The sequence below is a fragment of the Hyla sarda genome, chromosome 4, assembly GCF_029499605.1.
Source record: "Hyla sarda isolate aHylSar1 chromosome 4, aHylSar1.hap1, whole genome shotgun sequence".
In the NCBI taxonomy this organism is placed as follows: domain Eukaryota; kingdom Metazoa; phylum Chordata; class Amphibia; order Anura; family Hylidae; genus Hyla; species Hyla sarda.
The window spans coordinates 238,314,049-238,329,363 of record NC_079192.1 but is presented as its reverse complement, the minus strand read 5'-3'; the positions used below and the strand labels follow the sequence as shown (position 1 = coordinate 238,329,363).

At 40.1% G+C, this 15,315-nt stretch overlaps 1 protein-coding gene across 2 annotated transcripts in view; it reads right to left on the bottom strand.

Moving 5' to 3' along the window:
• Positions 1-15,315, bottom strand: part of LOC130366977 (V-type proton ATPase subunit S1-like) — a 116,307-nt gene that overhangs the window by 14,024 nt on the left and 86,968 nt on the right. For both annotated transcript variants that reach the window (XM_056569364.1, XM_056569363.1), the window contains exons 8-9: positions 14,501-14,724; positions 11,898-11,951 (exon numbers count right to left, since the gene is read on the bottom strand). In XM_056569364.1, coding sequence (XP_056425339.1) covers positions 11,898-11,951; positions 14,501-14,724 — 278 coding nt within the window. The remainder of the gene's footprint in view (positions 1-11,897; positions 11,952-14,500; positions 14,725-15,315) is intronic.

The following is a 15,315-nucleotide window of genomic DNA, read 5'->3' as shown; positions in this document are numbered from 1 at the left end:
CTGGCCCCAAATCCCCTCCTCATATCCCAACCTCATATCCTGTCCTCATATCCCAACCCCATATCCCATCTTCATATATCCCATCCCCATATGTTGTTCCCATGTCCCGACCTCACATCACAACCTCATATCCTATCCTGACCCCAAATCCCCTCCTCATATTCCGACCTCATATCTCATCTTTATATCATGTACCCATATCACAACCTCATATCCTGTCCCCATATCCCTACCTTTTATACCGTCCTCATATCCCGTCCCAATATCCTGTCCTCATTTCGATCCCCATTTCTAATCACATCCAGTCCTCAGGAGGGGCTGAGTTGTGATGAAGATATTGTAAGCTGAAAATAAAAAGGTTGTTGCTTAAAGGGTGGGTGTGTATTTGCAAGATGGGGCATGGCATGCGTGGAGGGTGTGGCTTGCCAGCCGGACTGACGCATTCCCAGGAGATGCAGAGCGGAGCTTGTGGAGTAAGGTACCAGAAGTCCCAAATACTTGCATGGGACTTGAAACAAAAACCCCAACCTTCACATAAGGGGGTAGGTTAGGGTTAATTTAACTATTAAATATTTTTATTTGACATATAAGTAACATGTAACCAAGTATTATGGAAATATTTTAAGCCGTACGGAAGTTATGCTGGAACATACATTTCCCATAGATTTGCATTGGACTTCGCAAATGGTGGTAGGTAAGGGTTAAATTATTTATCCTATGTTTATAGTTGACATATTAGTAACATGTGTACAAGTTTCATGATAATATCTTTAGCTGTTTGGACGTGATGCTGGAACATACACACACACACACACACACACACACACACACACATACTGTCACGATGCCGGCTGGCAGGAGGTGGATCCTCTGTGCCAGAGAGGGATGGCGAGGACCGTGCTAGTGGACCGGTTCTAAGTCACTACTGGTTTTCACCAGAGCCCGCCGCAAAGCGGGATGGTCTTGCTGCGGCGGTAGTGACCAGGTCGTATCCACTAGCAACGGCTCACCTCTCTGGCTGCTGAAGATAGGCGCGGTACAAGGGAGTAGACAGAAGCAAGGTCGGACGTAGCAGAAGGTCGGGGCAGGCAGCAAGGATCGTAGTCAGGGGCAACGGCAGGAGGTCTGGAACACAGGCTAGGAACACACAAGGAAACGCTTTCACTGGCACGATGGCAACAAGATCCGGCAAGGAAGTGCAGGGGAAGTGAGGTGATATAGGGAAGTGCACAGGTGATCAGACTAATTGGAACCACTGCGCCAATCAGCGGCGCAGTGGCCCTTTAAATCGCAAAGAGCCGGCGCGCGCGCGCCCTAAGGAGCGGGGCCGCGCGCGCCGGGACAGGACCGACGGGGAGCGAGTCAGGTACGGGAGCCGGGGTGCGCATCGCGAGCGGGCGCTACCCGCATCGCGAATCGCATCCCGGCTGGAGGCGGTATCGCAGCGCCCCGGGTCAGTGGATCTGACCGGAGCGCTGCAGTGAGGAGAGTGTAGCGAGCGCTCCGGGGAGGAGCGGGGACCCGGAGCGCTCGGCGTAACACATACATACACACACACACACACATACATACACACACACACACACACACACACATACACACACACACACACACACATACACACATTTGCCCTGATTTACTAAGAGTGGAGTGTTTATTCTGGAGTGATTTCAATATCGTTAATCTTTTTTTTTCAAGCTCATTTACTATTCTGTCACACATTTTTTTTTTTTTTGTGTCGCAGTTTTTTTTTTTTTTTTGTGTCGCACTAGTCAATTGTGTCGCACAAACTCTGAGCTAAAGAAATTAGTTGTGTGAGTCAAAATGGTTTAGATTTGTTTGTTTAAAAATGTTTCCATGAATCAAAAGTATTCATGTGTTATAATTTTTCAAACATTACAACAATTATCCTTGTTTATCAGCTTGGGTGTTAAATTGATTTAAACCTAATATTGCAAATGTGTTTAAAAAAAATAAAAATTAAACTTTAACTATCACAAAAGCATTCAATATTTTATTCATAAAAGTGTTTACCAGTACTAAATGTTTTCAGGTTATAAAACAAGTTACTTTCACACAATAGCAAACAGTCCCTTGTTAGAAATCACTCCATTTTTTGAATTTCACTCGGCCTCTTGGCTGTCAGTTATTGTGCGAGGCAAACTCACACTTTTTTCGAGTGATTTTGGAACTACTCCGAGCATTTTTTGTTTTTTGTCGGTAAAACGCCCATTTTTGCATAAAACACGGCCATTTCAGAGAGAAAAAAAAACACTCCGAGTGGTTTCTAAAGTGTCGGTTGTGCGGCGTAAACTTTGGTCGCAGAAATAGTCGCACAGACGTTGCTACTAAAATTTAGGCGCAATAACCAAGAAAAATAGTCAGTTGGACTTTAGTAAATCAGGGCCAATATGTTGTTATACCAAAGGTTCATAAAATAGCTTCATAACCTCATAACACACTGCAGATACATTATGCCCTTACAGGTTCGTGAATATAAAGTAATTTGGCAGATCTTGCAAGGTACAGTAACAGTATGTGTCCCACGACTTATCTCTAGATTAATACTGATCATGTTAAACCAATATTGCTCATGTTAAATCTAGAGCTTTATGATTGTGTCTTGTTATAATATATTTACATTGTGTCTACTGATTGGCCAGAAGTTATCTTTTGTCTTCTTGTACTATGACCTGGACCCCTGCAATTTAGCTTGTGTGGTCAAATTGGGCACGTATGTATCATTCAAATAGGAGCATTGGCTTGCTTGTGGCTAACATGCCAATCCTTAATTCCCATGTCAATATTTCAACGAGCCCTACACATATATGAATGGAATAAATTGTAGAGATGAGACAACTGTGATCTAATGTGACTAAATGTAAAATGAGTTTTAGATTAAAATGCTGGTAGAAGCATTCACACTATTGAATATTTATTTTAGGTGCTCTTTTTAAGCACACTGATATTAAATTCTATTTAAAATGGCTATAAAGTTTGATGAACTCTCTTTGGGTACAGTGAATTGATTTTGCAGTAAGTTAACAGACTATGAAAATTCAATTACTGTACATATTCTTATTTTAAGGGGTACACCGCTGCCACAAAATGTTCCAAATGTATGGAGCGGGCGGTGGGGTCGTAATGTCAGGACCACGCCCCTCGTGATGTCGCGTCACGTCCCCTCTATGCAAGTCTATGGGAGGGGGCGTGATGGCCACTACGCCCCCTCCCATAGACTTTCATTGAGGGGGCGTGGCATGACATCAAGAGGGGATTTGGCAGTGATGTCACGACCCTGCCGCCCGCACAGGGATAGTGGGGGTCCCAGTGGAGGAACCCCCGCAATCAGATATCTTATCTCCTATCCTTTGAAGTGCGGGCAGTGTCAAATATAATGCTGGCGGGAGCGGGCAATCACACTCTATGCCTGCTGGTCCCACAAATCCTGCACACTCCTGCTCCACAGAGCACTCAGTATACCCCAGCCCTCTGCTTTTTATATGTCCCAGCAAAATCGTCCCTAAACCTGAAATCACTTTCCATAAAATTTGTCTCTAATCCTTAATTATCCCTAATTTGGAGTTAGACACAAGGAGTCATGCTGCGTGCAGCCTTTAGTGTTCAATGCCTTGCTACACTTCTGCTTACTCTCCTCCCTGGCATCAGTGTATTTCATCTTGGCGTTTAGAGTGCAGTGGTATGGTGACCAGGCGGTGACAGTACTGCTCCTGTGAACCGCTCAAGTCCACCCCAAAGGTCAACAGGACTTCTGACTTTAGTTAACTCAAGGAACAGGCAGGTACACTACACAGCCACTTTTGGGGTGCATCATACACTACTTGACTTTACTCCATGTAGTGTCCACCAGTGCCCTGTTCAAAGATAATGGCATGCCATGTGTGCCATACGTACTCCTATATAATACTTGAGGATGCCACCATATACTGTCTGACTCAGGTCCTCAGTGCCCAACAGTTTCCTGTCCAAACATAATTCAATGTATTGTACTGCATGGCTTATGTACCTGAGAGTGCATAATGACTTACTTAGCTTTCCCAGGTTCCAGAATGCCATATCTGCTTAGTAGAGAAACAACATAGCCACCATAAGTAGCCCAGAATGTTTGCAAGAATGGACGGGATTGGAGACACGTTGCAGTAGCGAGCGGGAGTGGGACACATGTAGCAGTAGTGGGCGGTAATGGTCAAAATTTCATCAGGAGGGAACAGTAGTGGAATTTAATTTAAAAAAATAGTCCAGCGCAGGGCTCTACAGCATACTGTAGGTTAACCTTTATTTTACAGTAGGTGAAGACACAACGGGTGTAATTTTACTAAAATTGTCAGATTTGTAGTTAGTGGTGTTTCAGATACACAAGATGTAATTTTGTACACATTTTTTGTGTTATGTTTATTACGGCAAGTTGTGCACCAAAATTTGTCCTGTTGTGCGCAAACATTGTCCCTTGTGCGCCAAACTTTGTTCACAATTCATTCACCACAAACCTGGCTATTATAATACCAATTGTTTTTAAGTGTGCGCCTAAAGATAAAAAATCATTTTTGTTCATACAATTAATATATATGTCCAAAACTAGAGCTCATTAGAATTCCCACTTGGCATGTGGCGAAACAAATCTGTCGCAAACAGTAGGTTTCTTGGTGCATGGTGACAATAATTGTGTCTGTTGTATAAATAATATGCAGATCCCACCAAATATTTGTTCGTCGATTAATGGTAAATTCCTCTCAATGCTTTAGCATTAAAGTTCATACCTTAGCTTTGCAAAAGTACGACAAAATAACAAGTGAGATTCCTTAGAAATGTTTTGCTACTCAACAGAACTGTAGCTCGGTATATATGTAGCTGTGAATTTGAAGTATTGTATTTAATTAACACTACTGTTTATTATAATACAGTGTTAATTCAGCCTATGGGAATGAATACATACCAATGCTGCAGTCTTCCGCTCATTTATATATTGGATCTTAAAGGGGTATTCCAGGAAAAAACTTTTTTTTCTTTTTCATATCAACTGGCTCCAGAAAGTTAAACAGATTTGTACATTACTTCTGTTAAAAAATCTTAATCCTTTCAGTACTTATCAGCTGCTGAAGTTGATTTGTTCTTTTCTTTCTGACAACAGTGCTCTCTGCTGACACCTCTGTTGTCCCAGAAACTATCTGAAGCATTAGAGGTTTGCTATGGGGATTTGCTCCTACTCTGGACAGTTCCTGAAACAAGCAGATGTGTCAGCAGAGAGCACTGTTGTGAGACAGAAAAGAACAACTCAACTTCAGCAGCTGTTAACTACTGGACGGATTAAGATATTTTAATAGAAGTAATTTACAAATCTGTTTAACTTTTTGAAGCCAGTTGGAAACACCTTCTCATTCAGAGTTTTCTTTATTTTCATGACTATGAAAATTGTAGATTCACACTGAAGGAATCAAAACTATGAATTAACACATGTGGAATTATATACATAACAAAAAAGTGTGAAACAACTGAAAATATGTCATATTCTAGGTTCTTCAAAATAGCCACCTTTTGCTTTGATTACTGGTTTGCACACTCATTCTCTAGATGAGCTTCAAGAGGTAGTTACCTGAAATGGTCTTCCAACAGTCTTGAAGGAGTTGCCAGAGATGCTTAGCACTTGTTGGCCCTTTTTGCCTTCCCTCTGCTGTCCAGCTCACCCCAAACCATCTCGATTGAGTTCATGTCCGATGACTGTGAAGGCCAGGTCATCTGGCGCAGCACCCCATCACTCTCCTTCTTGGTCAAATGGCCCTTACACAGCCTGGAGGTGTGTTTGGGGTCATTGTCCTGTTGAAAAATAAATGATGGTCCAACTAAACGCAAACCGGATGGAATAGCATGCCGCTGCAAGATGCTGTGGTAGCCATGCTGGTTCAGTATGCCTTCAATTTTGAATAAATCCCCAACAGTGTCACCAGCAAAGCACCCCCACACCATCACACCTCCTCCTCCACACCAGCACACCTGTGAAGTGAAAACCATTTCAGGTGACTACCCCTTGAATCTCAACAAGAGAATGCCAAGAGTGTGCAAAGCAGTAATCAAAGCAAAAGGTGGCTACTTTGAAAAACCTAGAATATGACATATTTTCAGTTGTTTCACACTTTTTTGTTATGTATATAATTCCACATGTGTTAATTCATAGTTTTGATGACTTCAGTGTGAATCTACAATTTTCATAGTCATGAAAATAAAGAAAACTCTGAATGAGAAGGTGTGTCCAAACTTTTGGTCTGTACTGTATATATAAAGTTTTTTCCTGGAATACCCCTTTAAAGGCTCTTTATTATGCAGTTGAAGGGTCTTACAGAATTACATGCAATTTTACTTTACAGAGACATTTCTTTGGCCTATAAAAACTGTCTAATATGTGTCAAGGGAGAGATCTTTCTAAATCAGAGAACCATATATGTACGGATTTTATTAATCAAAACAATATAATCTCACTATGTACTTTATGGAATATGTAAATTATTGTGACAATATTGACCTTGCCTTCTGCACGTCCAGTCCTGATTTCTTACCAGTGGCCTCTAGATCCCCATTGATACAATTTAGAATCTGGCGGAGCAGGATTTGGTGGAATCAAGCAACAACATTAGTTTAAAACATACTTTTAAAGAAACTACTGGTAATCTGAATAGGGCAGAACAAATAATATTTGAAAAATGGCATACATGCATTGAACATATATATTGCCCATTTTTCACTCACTACACAAGGTCCACAAGCAAGTCTTTCCTGCACAATTGAGACCTATTGTGGCTGTAATATACTTCCTTCTGGAAAGATTGGGCTAGTAGGTGGATTTTTATCTTCAAACTTTTACTAAAGTTACCCCCACATTTAAGGATACTTAAAGGGGTACTCTGGGGAACTAAACCTGTAGCCCATCCTTTTCCTCTCATCAACCTTATTGTCTAAATATCATTAGTTAGCTATATAGAGCAGTTTCCCCTTTTTGGTGGTCACTTACACGCATGAAGTGAAGGAATGACATTACTCAGCCACCAACTCTGTCTCTGTCCAAATCTCTCTCTAAAAGCAGCCCCCACCCTCACAGACCATGGGGTTTCTGCCCTGCACTGATGAGTCATGCTCTCTTTAGTGCTGAGAACTGGGAGGTGTGTGCAGTCTTAGCCAATCAGACACTGAACCCCTCTCTGCTGCTCAGAGCAGGAGGTTGAGGGCTTCTCTCAGAGAGGGAGTTGGCTGGCAGAGTTACAATGATTGTTGGAAGATGTAGGCAAGGGACAAGAAGGATGGCAAAGAATACCAAGCAGCCAGAGAAGACAACAGGGGCCACATGCATATCAGGCTGTAGGGTTTACAGGTAACATATCCAGGTAGTGTGGTGGTTTTGGAGCTTTTATATATATATATATATATATATATATATATATATATATATATAATAACCAATTACTTGTACTCGGTTGGGGTACACGTCAAGAACACGAGGACCAATAACCAACAAACAGGACTAAATACCTAATACACAGCAGGAATGATAAATAGCAACAAACAGAAATAAGGCAAAATATAGCATACTGACAATCAGTAGATATGATGATATGAACAAGATTGGATAACAGGATAAATATAAAATATCTAAACAAGATGAGGATATGCAGGGGATGAACGGGTTAACTGATGGTCAGACACCATACAGGTACAAGAAAATCTTCAAAAAACCAAACTCCAAAACATGGAGGAATACGGATCAAGATTCTAAACAGGAATACTAAATACTGAACACTGAACTAAGAACCGGATTAGCTTAAACAAACTCCAAGAACTAAAGAGGAATCACTAACAAGAACCAAACAGGACTGACAACAAGAACTAAACGGGACTGTTAACAGAATACAATCTGAACACAGGTCTAACCAAGGTACACTTACTATATACAAAGCATCACAAGGCTATATATATGAATATAGGATAACAAGATATACGAATATAGGATAACAAGCCATGGCTAAACAAATTAGCAGCCAGAAATACCAGCAGAGCTAGGGTCTAAATAACCCCACCTGGGAACATTAACACTATCCTGACCAAAGCACACAACATGCAAAAACTGGTCAGGCATAAGAAGCAGGTGTGAATATACACCGACACAGAATACAGATATTAGAGAAATATCCACTTCTGATATTGCTGGTTCCACTTCTGACATTGGCTCAAAACTGCAGTGGCAGTGGAAATGCCAGAAAATAACCTGTGTGGAAACCTAGCTTGACAGTGGGTACTACAGGCATTGATATTGTACCATTCAGAAAATAAACAAGACTGAATTTGTTTGTTGGCATATTCTTGACACCCAAAACACGTACAGTAGTACAAAATATTCCTTTTGGAGAATGGTGCAATTAAGATGGAATTACGCTGAGGATACAGTATTCCTTGATGAATCAGAAAAACTGTATGCGTGATTTAGGGACTGAGGACAATGTAGGAAAACTTTAATAGTTCCATGTATCAGGGCACTGGAAATAGATGGTTCTAGTCTTGTATCTTGTAGCAGGAGGTCCATAGCCCCAAGAGAAGATACAGATAAACATAAACCAGTGTTTGTTAAAGCAAACAGTAGGCTATTTGGTACAATAAAGAACACTATTTAGAGGTTAGTCACAGCCACCACGCCCCCTCCCATAGGCTTGCATTGAGGGGGCGGTGCGTGACGTCACACAGGGCAGAGCGTGATGTCACACGGGAGCAGAGCCGTGACGTCATGATACTCCGGCCCCGTGATCGTGATTCATCAGACGCGGAGCGGTGTTCGCTCTGGAGGCTGATGATAGTGGGGTGCTGAATGAAAGATTGCTGGGGTCCCCGGCGGCAGGACCCCCGCGATCAGGCATCTTATCCCCTATCCTTTGGATAGCGGATGAGATGTCTTGGGGCCGGAGTACCCCTTTAATATTTTCTCCAACCTCTACGAGGTGGGTATACACACCAAACACCACACATCTCCACTCCAAATGAATCACATTGATATAATATAACTATGTATTTGATCAATTCCAATATAGACCATGACCCAAAAAACGCATCTGAACAATATCAATATCCACAGATGCATCTCTTGAAAATAACTTCAATGAAAACATCAATAAATGTAGGCTAGATCGTTTCTGTAATTCATACTCCGTGGTTATCTTGTGTCGAGTACTAATATCAAGTAAGCTTCTCTTTTCAACAAAATTCGAGACCAGTCTCCACCTCATTTTGGAAACTACCCCCCTCATGGAACATAACAAGGGGTACAGTGACCATTTACACCCCACAGGTGTCTGACAGATTTTTGGAACAGTGGTCCGTGCAAATGAAGAATGTAATTTCTCATTTGCACAGCCCACTGTTAGAAAGATCTGTCAAACGCCAGTGGGGTGTAAATGCTCACTGTACCCCTTGTTACATTCCTTGAGGGGTGTAGTTTTCCAAATAGTATGCCATGTGGGGTGGCACCATGAGGGCTTCCTGAATGAGACATGCCCCCCAAAAACCATTTCAGCAAAATTCGCTTTCCAAAAGCCCTTCCCTTCTGAGCCCTCTAGTGCACCTGCAGATCACTTTACATCCACATATGATATATTTCCTTACTTGAGAGAAATTGGGTTTCAAATTTTGGGGGACATTTTCACCTATTACCCCTTGTGAAAATGAAAATTTGGGGGTAAAATCAGCATTTTTTTCATTTTCACGTCCAACTTTATTGAAAATTAGTCGAACACCTGTGGGGTGTTAAGGCTCACTGTACCCCTTGTTACGTTCCTTGAGGGGTATAGTTTCCAAAATAGTATGCCATGTGGGGTGTTTTTTGTTGTTCTGGCTCCACGGGGGCTTCCTAAATGCGACATGCCCCCCAAAAACCATTTCAGCAAAATTCGCTTTTAAAATCTTATTGTCGCTCCTTCTCATGTGAGCCCTCTAGTGCACGCACAAAGCACTTTACATCCACATATGAGATATTTCCTTACTCGAGAGAAATTGGGTTACAAATTAGGCTTTTTCTACTTTTACCCCTTGTAAAAAAAAAAAAAAAATATGGGTCTACAAGAACATGTTAGTGTAAAAAATGCTGATTTTGATTTTTCTCCTCCACTTTGCTGCTATTCTTGTGAAACACCTAAAGGGTTAACAAACTTTCTGAATGTCATTTTGAATACTTTGAGGGGTGTAGTTTCTATAATGGGGTCAGTTATGGGGTATTTCTCACAGAAAGTCCCCTCAAATCCACTTCAAACTTAACTTGTACCTGAAAAATTCAGATTTTGAAATTTTTGTGAAAATTTTGAAAATTGCTGCTATACTTTGAAGCCCTTTCATGTCTTCAAAAAGTAAAAACATGTCAACTTTATGATGTCAACATAAAGTAGACATATTGTATTTGTGAATCAATGTATAATTTATTTGGAATATCCATTTTCCTTACAAACAGAGAGTTTCAAATTTAGAAAAATGCTACATTTTCAATATTTTCATTAAATTTTGGGACTTTTCACCAAAAAAGCATGCAAATTATGACGAAAATTTAGCACTATGTTAAAGTAGAATATCTCACGGAAAAAAAATCTCGGAATCACAATGAAAGGTAAAAGCATTCCAGAGTTATTAATGCTTAAACTGACAGTGGTCAGATGTGCAAAAAATGCTCTGGTCCTTAGGGTCAAAATGGGCTCGGTCACCAAGGGGTTAAAAGACGCATCTGTGAGCATTTTCATTGTTAAGACGGCGCGTCTTTTATGTCACGATCTATGTCTGGGCTTTCTAAACACATAACTGAAATACATCAAGGCGATTTATCCACATTGGAAGTCTGTGGTCTCTGTATATCCACCTAGTCGAGGTGGAGACTGGTCTCGAATTTTGTTGAAAAGAGAAGCTTACTGGATATTAGTACTCGACACAAGACATCCACAGGGTATGAATTACAGAAATGATCTAGCCTACATTTAATGATGTTTTCATTGAAGTTATTTTCAAGAGATGCATCTGTGGATATTGATATTGTTCAGATGCTGCGTTTTTTTGGGTCATGTTCTATATTGGAATTGATCAAATACATAGTTATATTGTATCAATGTGATTAATTTGCAGTGGAGATGTGTGGTGTTTGGTGTGTATACCCACCTCGTAGAGATTGGAGAAAAAAAAAATTTGTTGGACATTGATATTTTATGCGGGGTGTCTGTTGAGTGAGGATTACAGGAGCGATCCAGTGTATATTTATCGATGTTTTCACAGTGAATATGATTTTTTTTCCATCGATTCTTTGAAACTTTGCTGAATTGGATCTTGTGTATATACAGTGAATGTACTGTTTTTTCCAGTGTTTCTTGAAGCTATGTTGAATTACCATTCTTAAATACAATTGAAGTTCGCTTTCTTCTGGGATAATTTGTTACAAGTCCTTTCAGCTGGAAGGAGCTCCAACTGCAATAGGTGGAGCTATGTTTGTATGAGGGTGAACACCTCAGTATTTAAAAACCATGCAGAGTGTGAGGGTCTCATGCCATGACTAAGAACATTATTGTTCAAAACGCGTTGGTGGACGTGGGTTTTTAACTCTACAGAGCACATTATGTTTGTCTTTGTCCTTTTTTGATTTTAAATCATTATGGAATAAAATGAAAAAATTTTAACTACCATTTTTTGTGGAGCTGGAGCCCTTGCATTTTGTTTCTGGATGTCTGAATGTAGCCTAAAACAGGTTGCTATTCTTTTCATAAAAAATATGCCTTCTCATGAAGTACAAGATGTGGTGTGGACAGAATTTCTAACATTGAAATGGTAAGACAAAAAGAAAGCTACAATGTTTCTTCACAATATTAACTCATGCTTACCTTACTTCAAGGCTCCTAAGTCCTTTTCCCTCAAATGAGTATAGTAATGACAAGCTGAAATTACAAATATAATGATATTTTACAAAATAATTATAGAAGTATGCAGCATGTAGTATATAACATGTTAAGGAATAAGTGTAGTGGGATGAAAGTAGAATATGCAACTATAATTTTGCACAAAGATATATATATATATATATATATATATATATATACATATTTATTAATTAATTAGTTTATTTTTCAGTATATATATATTCTGTCTGGAAGCATGTATTTAAGAAGATACAAGATTCAAGAAATATTGTACATAGGACAATGACGTCACATGTTCCCTTCAAAGTGGCTACCTTGGGATATTATACAGTTCACCTCCTTCTAAGAGGCTACTTGAAAAACATGGACACAGTAGTTTTCAAGAATTTCCAGATCATATTCTAGTTCTCAGTCGCTGATCTTGTTGACTGCAGCCCAAACACATTTAACATTTACTGATGTTCTGCTTGTTGTAGGTCCTCCAGATCGCGGGTCACTTCTGCATCATCTGAATAGTTTCCATGGAAGGATGTTTAAGCTGAACACAAAATTTGAGGCAAATTTGTTGCCCTACTCGCTCAGCCATTTTGAATGCGACAGGCACACAGTACATATTCTTAGTCAATGGTGTGCAGCACCTCCACTGACTAGTGCAGATTCGTTACTCTCCTTGCTCAGTAATTTTGAATGCGACAGCCACACAGTACATATGCTTACTCAACGGTATACAGTGCCCAACACTGAATAGTTCAGGGATGTCTAAATTGTTTGTGCATGTACATTCCAGTCAACTCTTACATTATTGTTGTGCAAAGAATTTTTGCTATATTAACAATGGCTGATAAATATGGGCCCCTATCTGAATGTCTTTAGAGTGGATTCCACCTATAAATAAACAAGTTCATTCTTTGGCGGCAGAATTTTGGCGGTGGAGCATCTGCAGCTGAAATTCTGTAGTGTGCGCTGTGCATTGAAATCCTAATGCTAGCAATGGGATTCTGCTGTACCGGAATTTCTAACTCAAAGCGTGAGTCAGCACTATAGGATCCTACAGAGCTCGCTCCCTCACTGAAGATACTAGCATGTGGGTGAACAGAAAAAATCCTTATAACAATAGTTTAGGAAAATTATTATATTGTGAAGAATGAACTACAGGGTGGGCCATTTATATGGATACACCTTAATAAAATGGGAATGGTTGGTGATATTATCTTCCTGCCATTTTGAAGTCGGACATTTTGAATCCAACTTTTGTTTTTTCAATAGGAAGAGGGTCATGTGACACATCAAACTTATTGGGAATTTCACAAGAAAAACAATGATGTGCTTGGTTTTAACTTAACTTCATTCTTTCATGATTTATTTACAAGCTTCTGACCACTTATAAAATGTGTTCAATGTGCTGCCCATTGTGTTGGATTGTCAATGCAACCCTCTTCTCCCACTCTTCCCACACTGATAGCAACACCGCAGGAGAAATGCTAGCACAGGCTTCCAGTATCCGTAGTTTCAGGTGCTGCACATCTCGTATGTTCACAGCATAGACAATTGTCTTTAGATGACCCCAAAGATAAAAGTCTAAGGGGGTCAGATCGGGAGACATTGGGGGCCATTCAGCTGGCCCACGATGACCAATCCACTTTCCAGGAAACCGTTCATCTAGGAATGCTCGGACCTGACACCCATAATGTGGCGGTGCACCATCTTGCTGGAAAAACTCAGGGAACGTGCCAGCTTCAGTGCATAAAGAGGGAAACACATAATCATGTAGCAATTTCGCATATCCAGTGGCCTTGAGGTTTCCATTGATGAAGAATGGCCCCACTATCTTTGTACCCCATATACCACACCATACCATCAATTTTTGTGTTCCAACAGTCTTGGAGGGATCTATCCAATGTGGGTTAGTGTCAGACCAATAGCGGTGGTTTTGTTTGTTAATTTCACCATTCACATAAAAGTTTGCCTCATCTATGAACAAAATCTTCTGTATAAACTGAGGGTCCTGTTCCAATTTTTGTTTTGCCCATTCTGCAGCACCTGAAACTACGGATACTGGAAGCCTGTGCTAGCATTTCTCCTGCGGTGTTGCTATCAGTGTGTGAAGAGTGGGAGAAAAGGGTTGTATTGACAATCCAACACAATGGGCAGCACATTGAACACATTTTATAAGTAGTCAGAAACTTGTAAATAACTCATGAAAGAGTAATGTTACGTTAAAACCAAGCACATCGTTGTTTTTCTTGTGAAATTCCCAATACGTTTGATGTTTCACATGACCCTCTTCCTATTGAAAAACAAAAGTTGGATTCAAAATGGCTGACTTCAAAATGGCCGCCATGGTCACCACCCATCTTGAAAAGTTTCTCCCCTCACATATACTAATGTGCCACAAACAGGAAGTTAATATCACCAACCATTCCCATTTTATTAAGGTGTATCCATATAAATGGCCCACCCTGTACAATCACTTTTCTTGTGAACGTTGAGGTATACTGTAACCAATTTAGTCTGTTATTCTTTTATTGTCTAAAATGCAGTGTCTTTTAATGTGTGTAGATACTTACGTGGTATTGGTAGAAGAGCATTGGGATGCACTGGTGTTTACAAATGTAACATTTGACAGATCAAACTCAGTGTTGTTAACGGTGATAACAAATGAGTTAGCAGAAATCAAGATACAGGTGATGTCTGTTCCATTTGTCACATTAAGTGGAAAAGAAGAACTTGTGCTACCAGTTGCCAGAAGCTCTCTTCCCCTTTTATAAACCATGTCAAAACTCTTAACAACCTATAATAAGAAGAAAAAAAGACATACTCCATTTGTTGGTCAAAACATAAACTCTTCATTTTACATGTTGATCAAAACTTAAAAATATTGGCAACATACATGTACAACATGAAAGTTTAAATAATGCATAAACTTTGTTTTTATATTGCGATCATTGTGCCCAAATAGGCTTCACTGATATTTTTCAAAACGTTTTTAATTGAAACAAGGGAAGGTAAGATGCGAGGAGATGGGATGTGGTGAAGGGAATTGGTAAAGGATCCTTACTGGAGAAAAAGTTTTCTTACAAACTATGGACTATGCAAATTCATTCATCTCCAGAAGGAAGCAAACTCTCCTGTCCAAACCAGAGTTTACTCCAAACAAAAGAGTCAATCATCTGTAGACAGTTGCTTCAGGGTACTGGCCTCTTGTCAGTAAAGAGCAGGGTACCGGTTGGCTAGTGAGCTGCCTTTGACTAAGTCCCCATACCACTAATCCTTTCAATGAGTCAGTACCCCCCTAAACTAGGGACTAAAAAAGAAAAGGGTAACATTCATTAGTTACTGAGGCATGTTGAAAAATGTAAGATGTCAGACAGTCCATTATCCT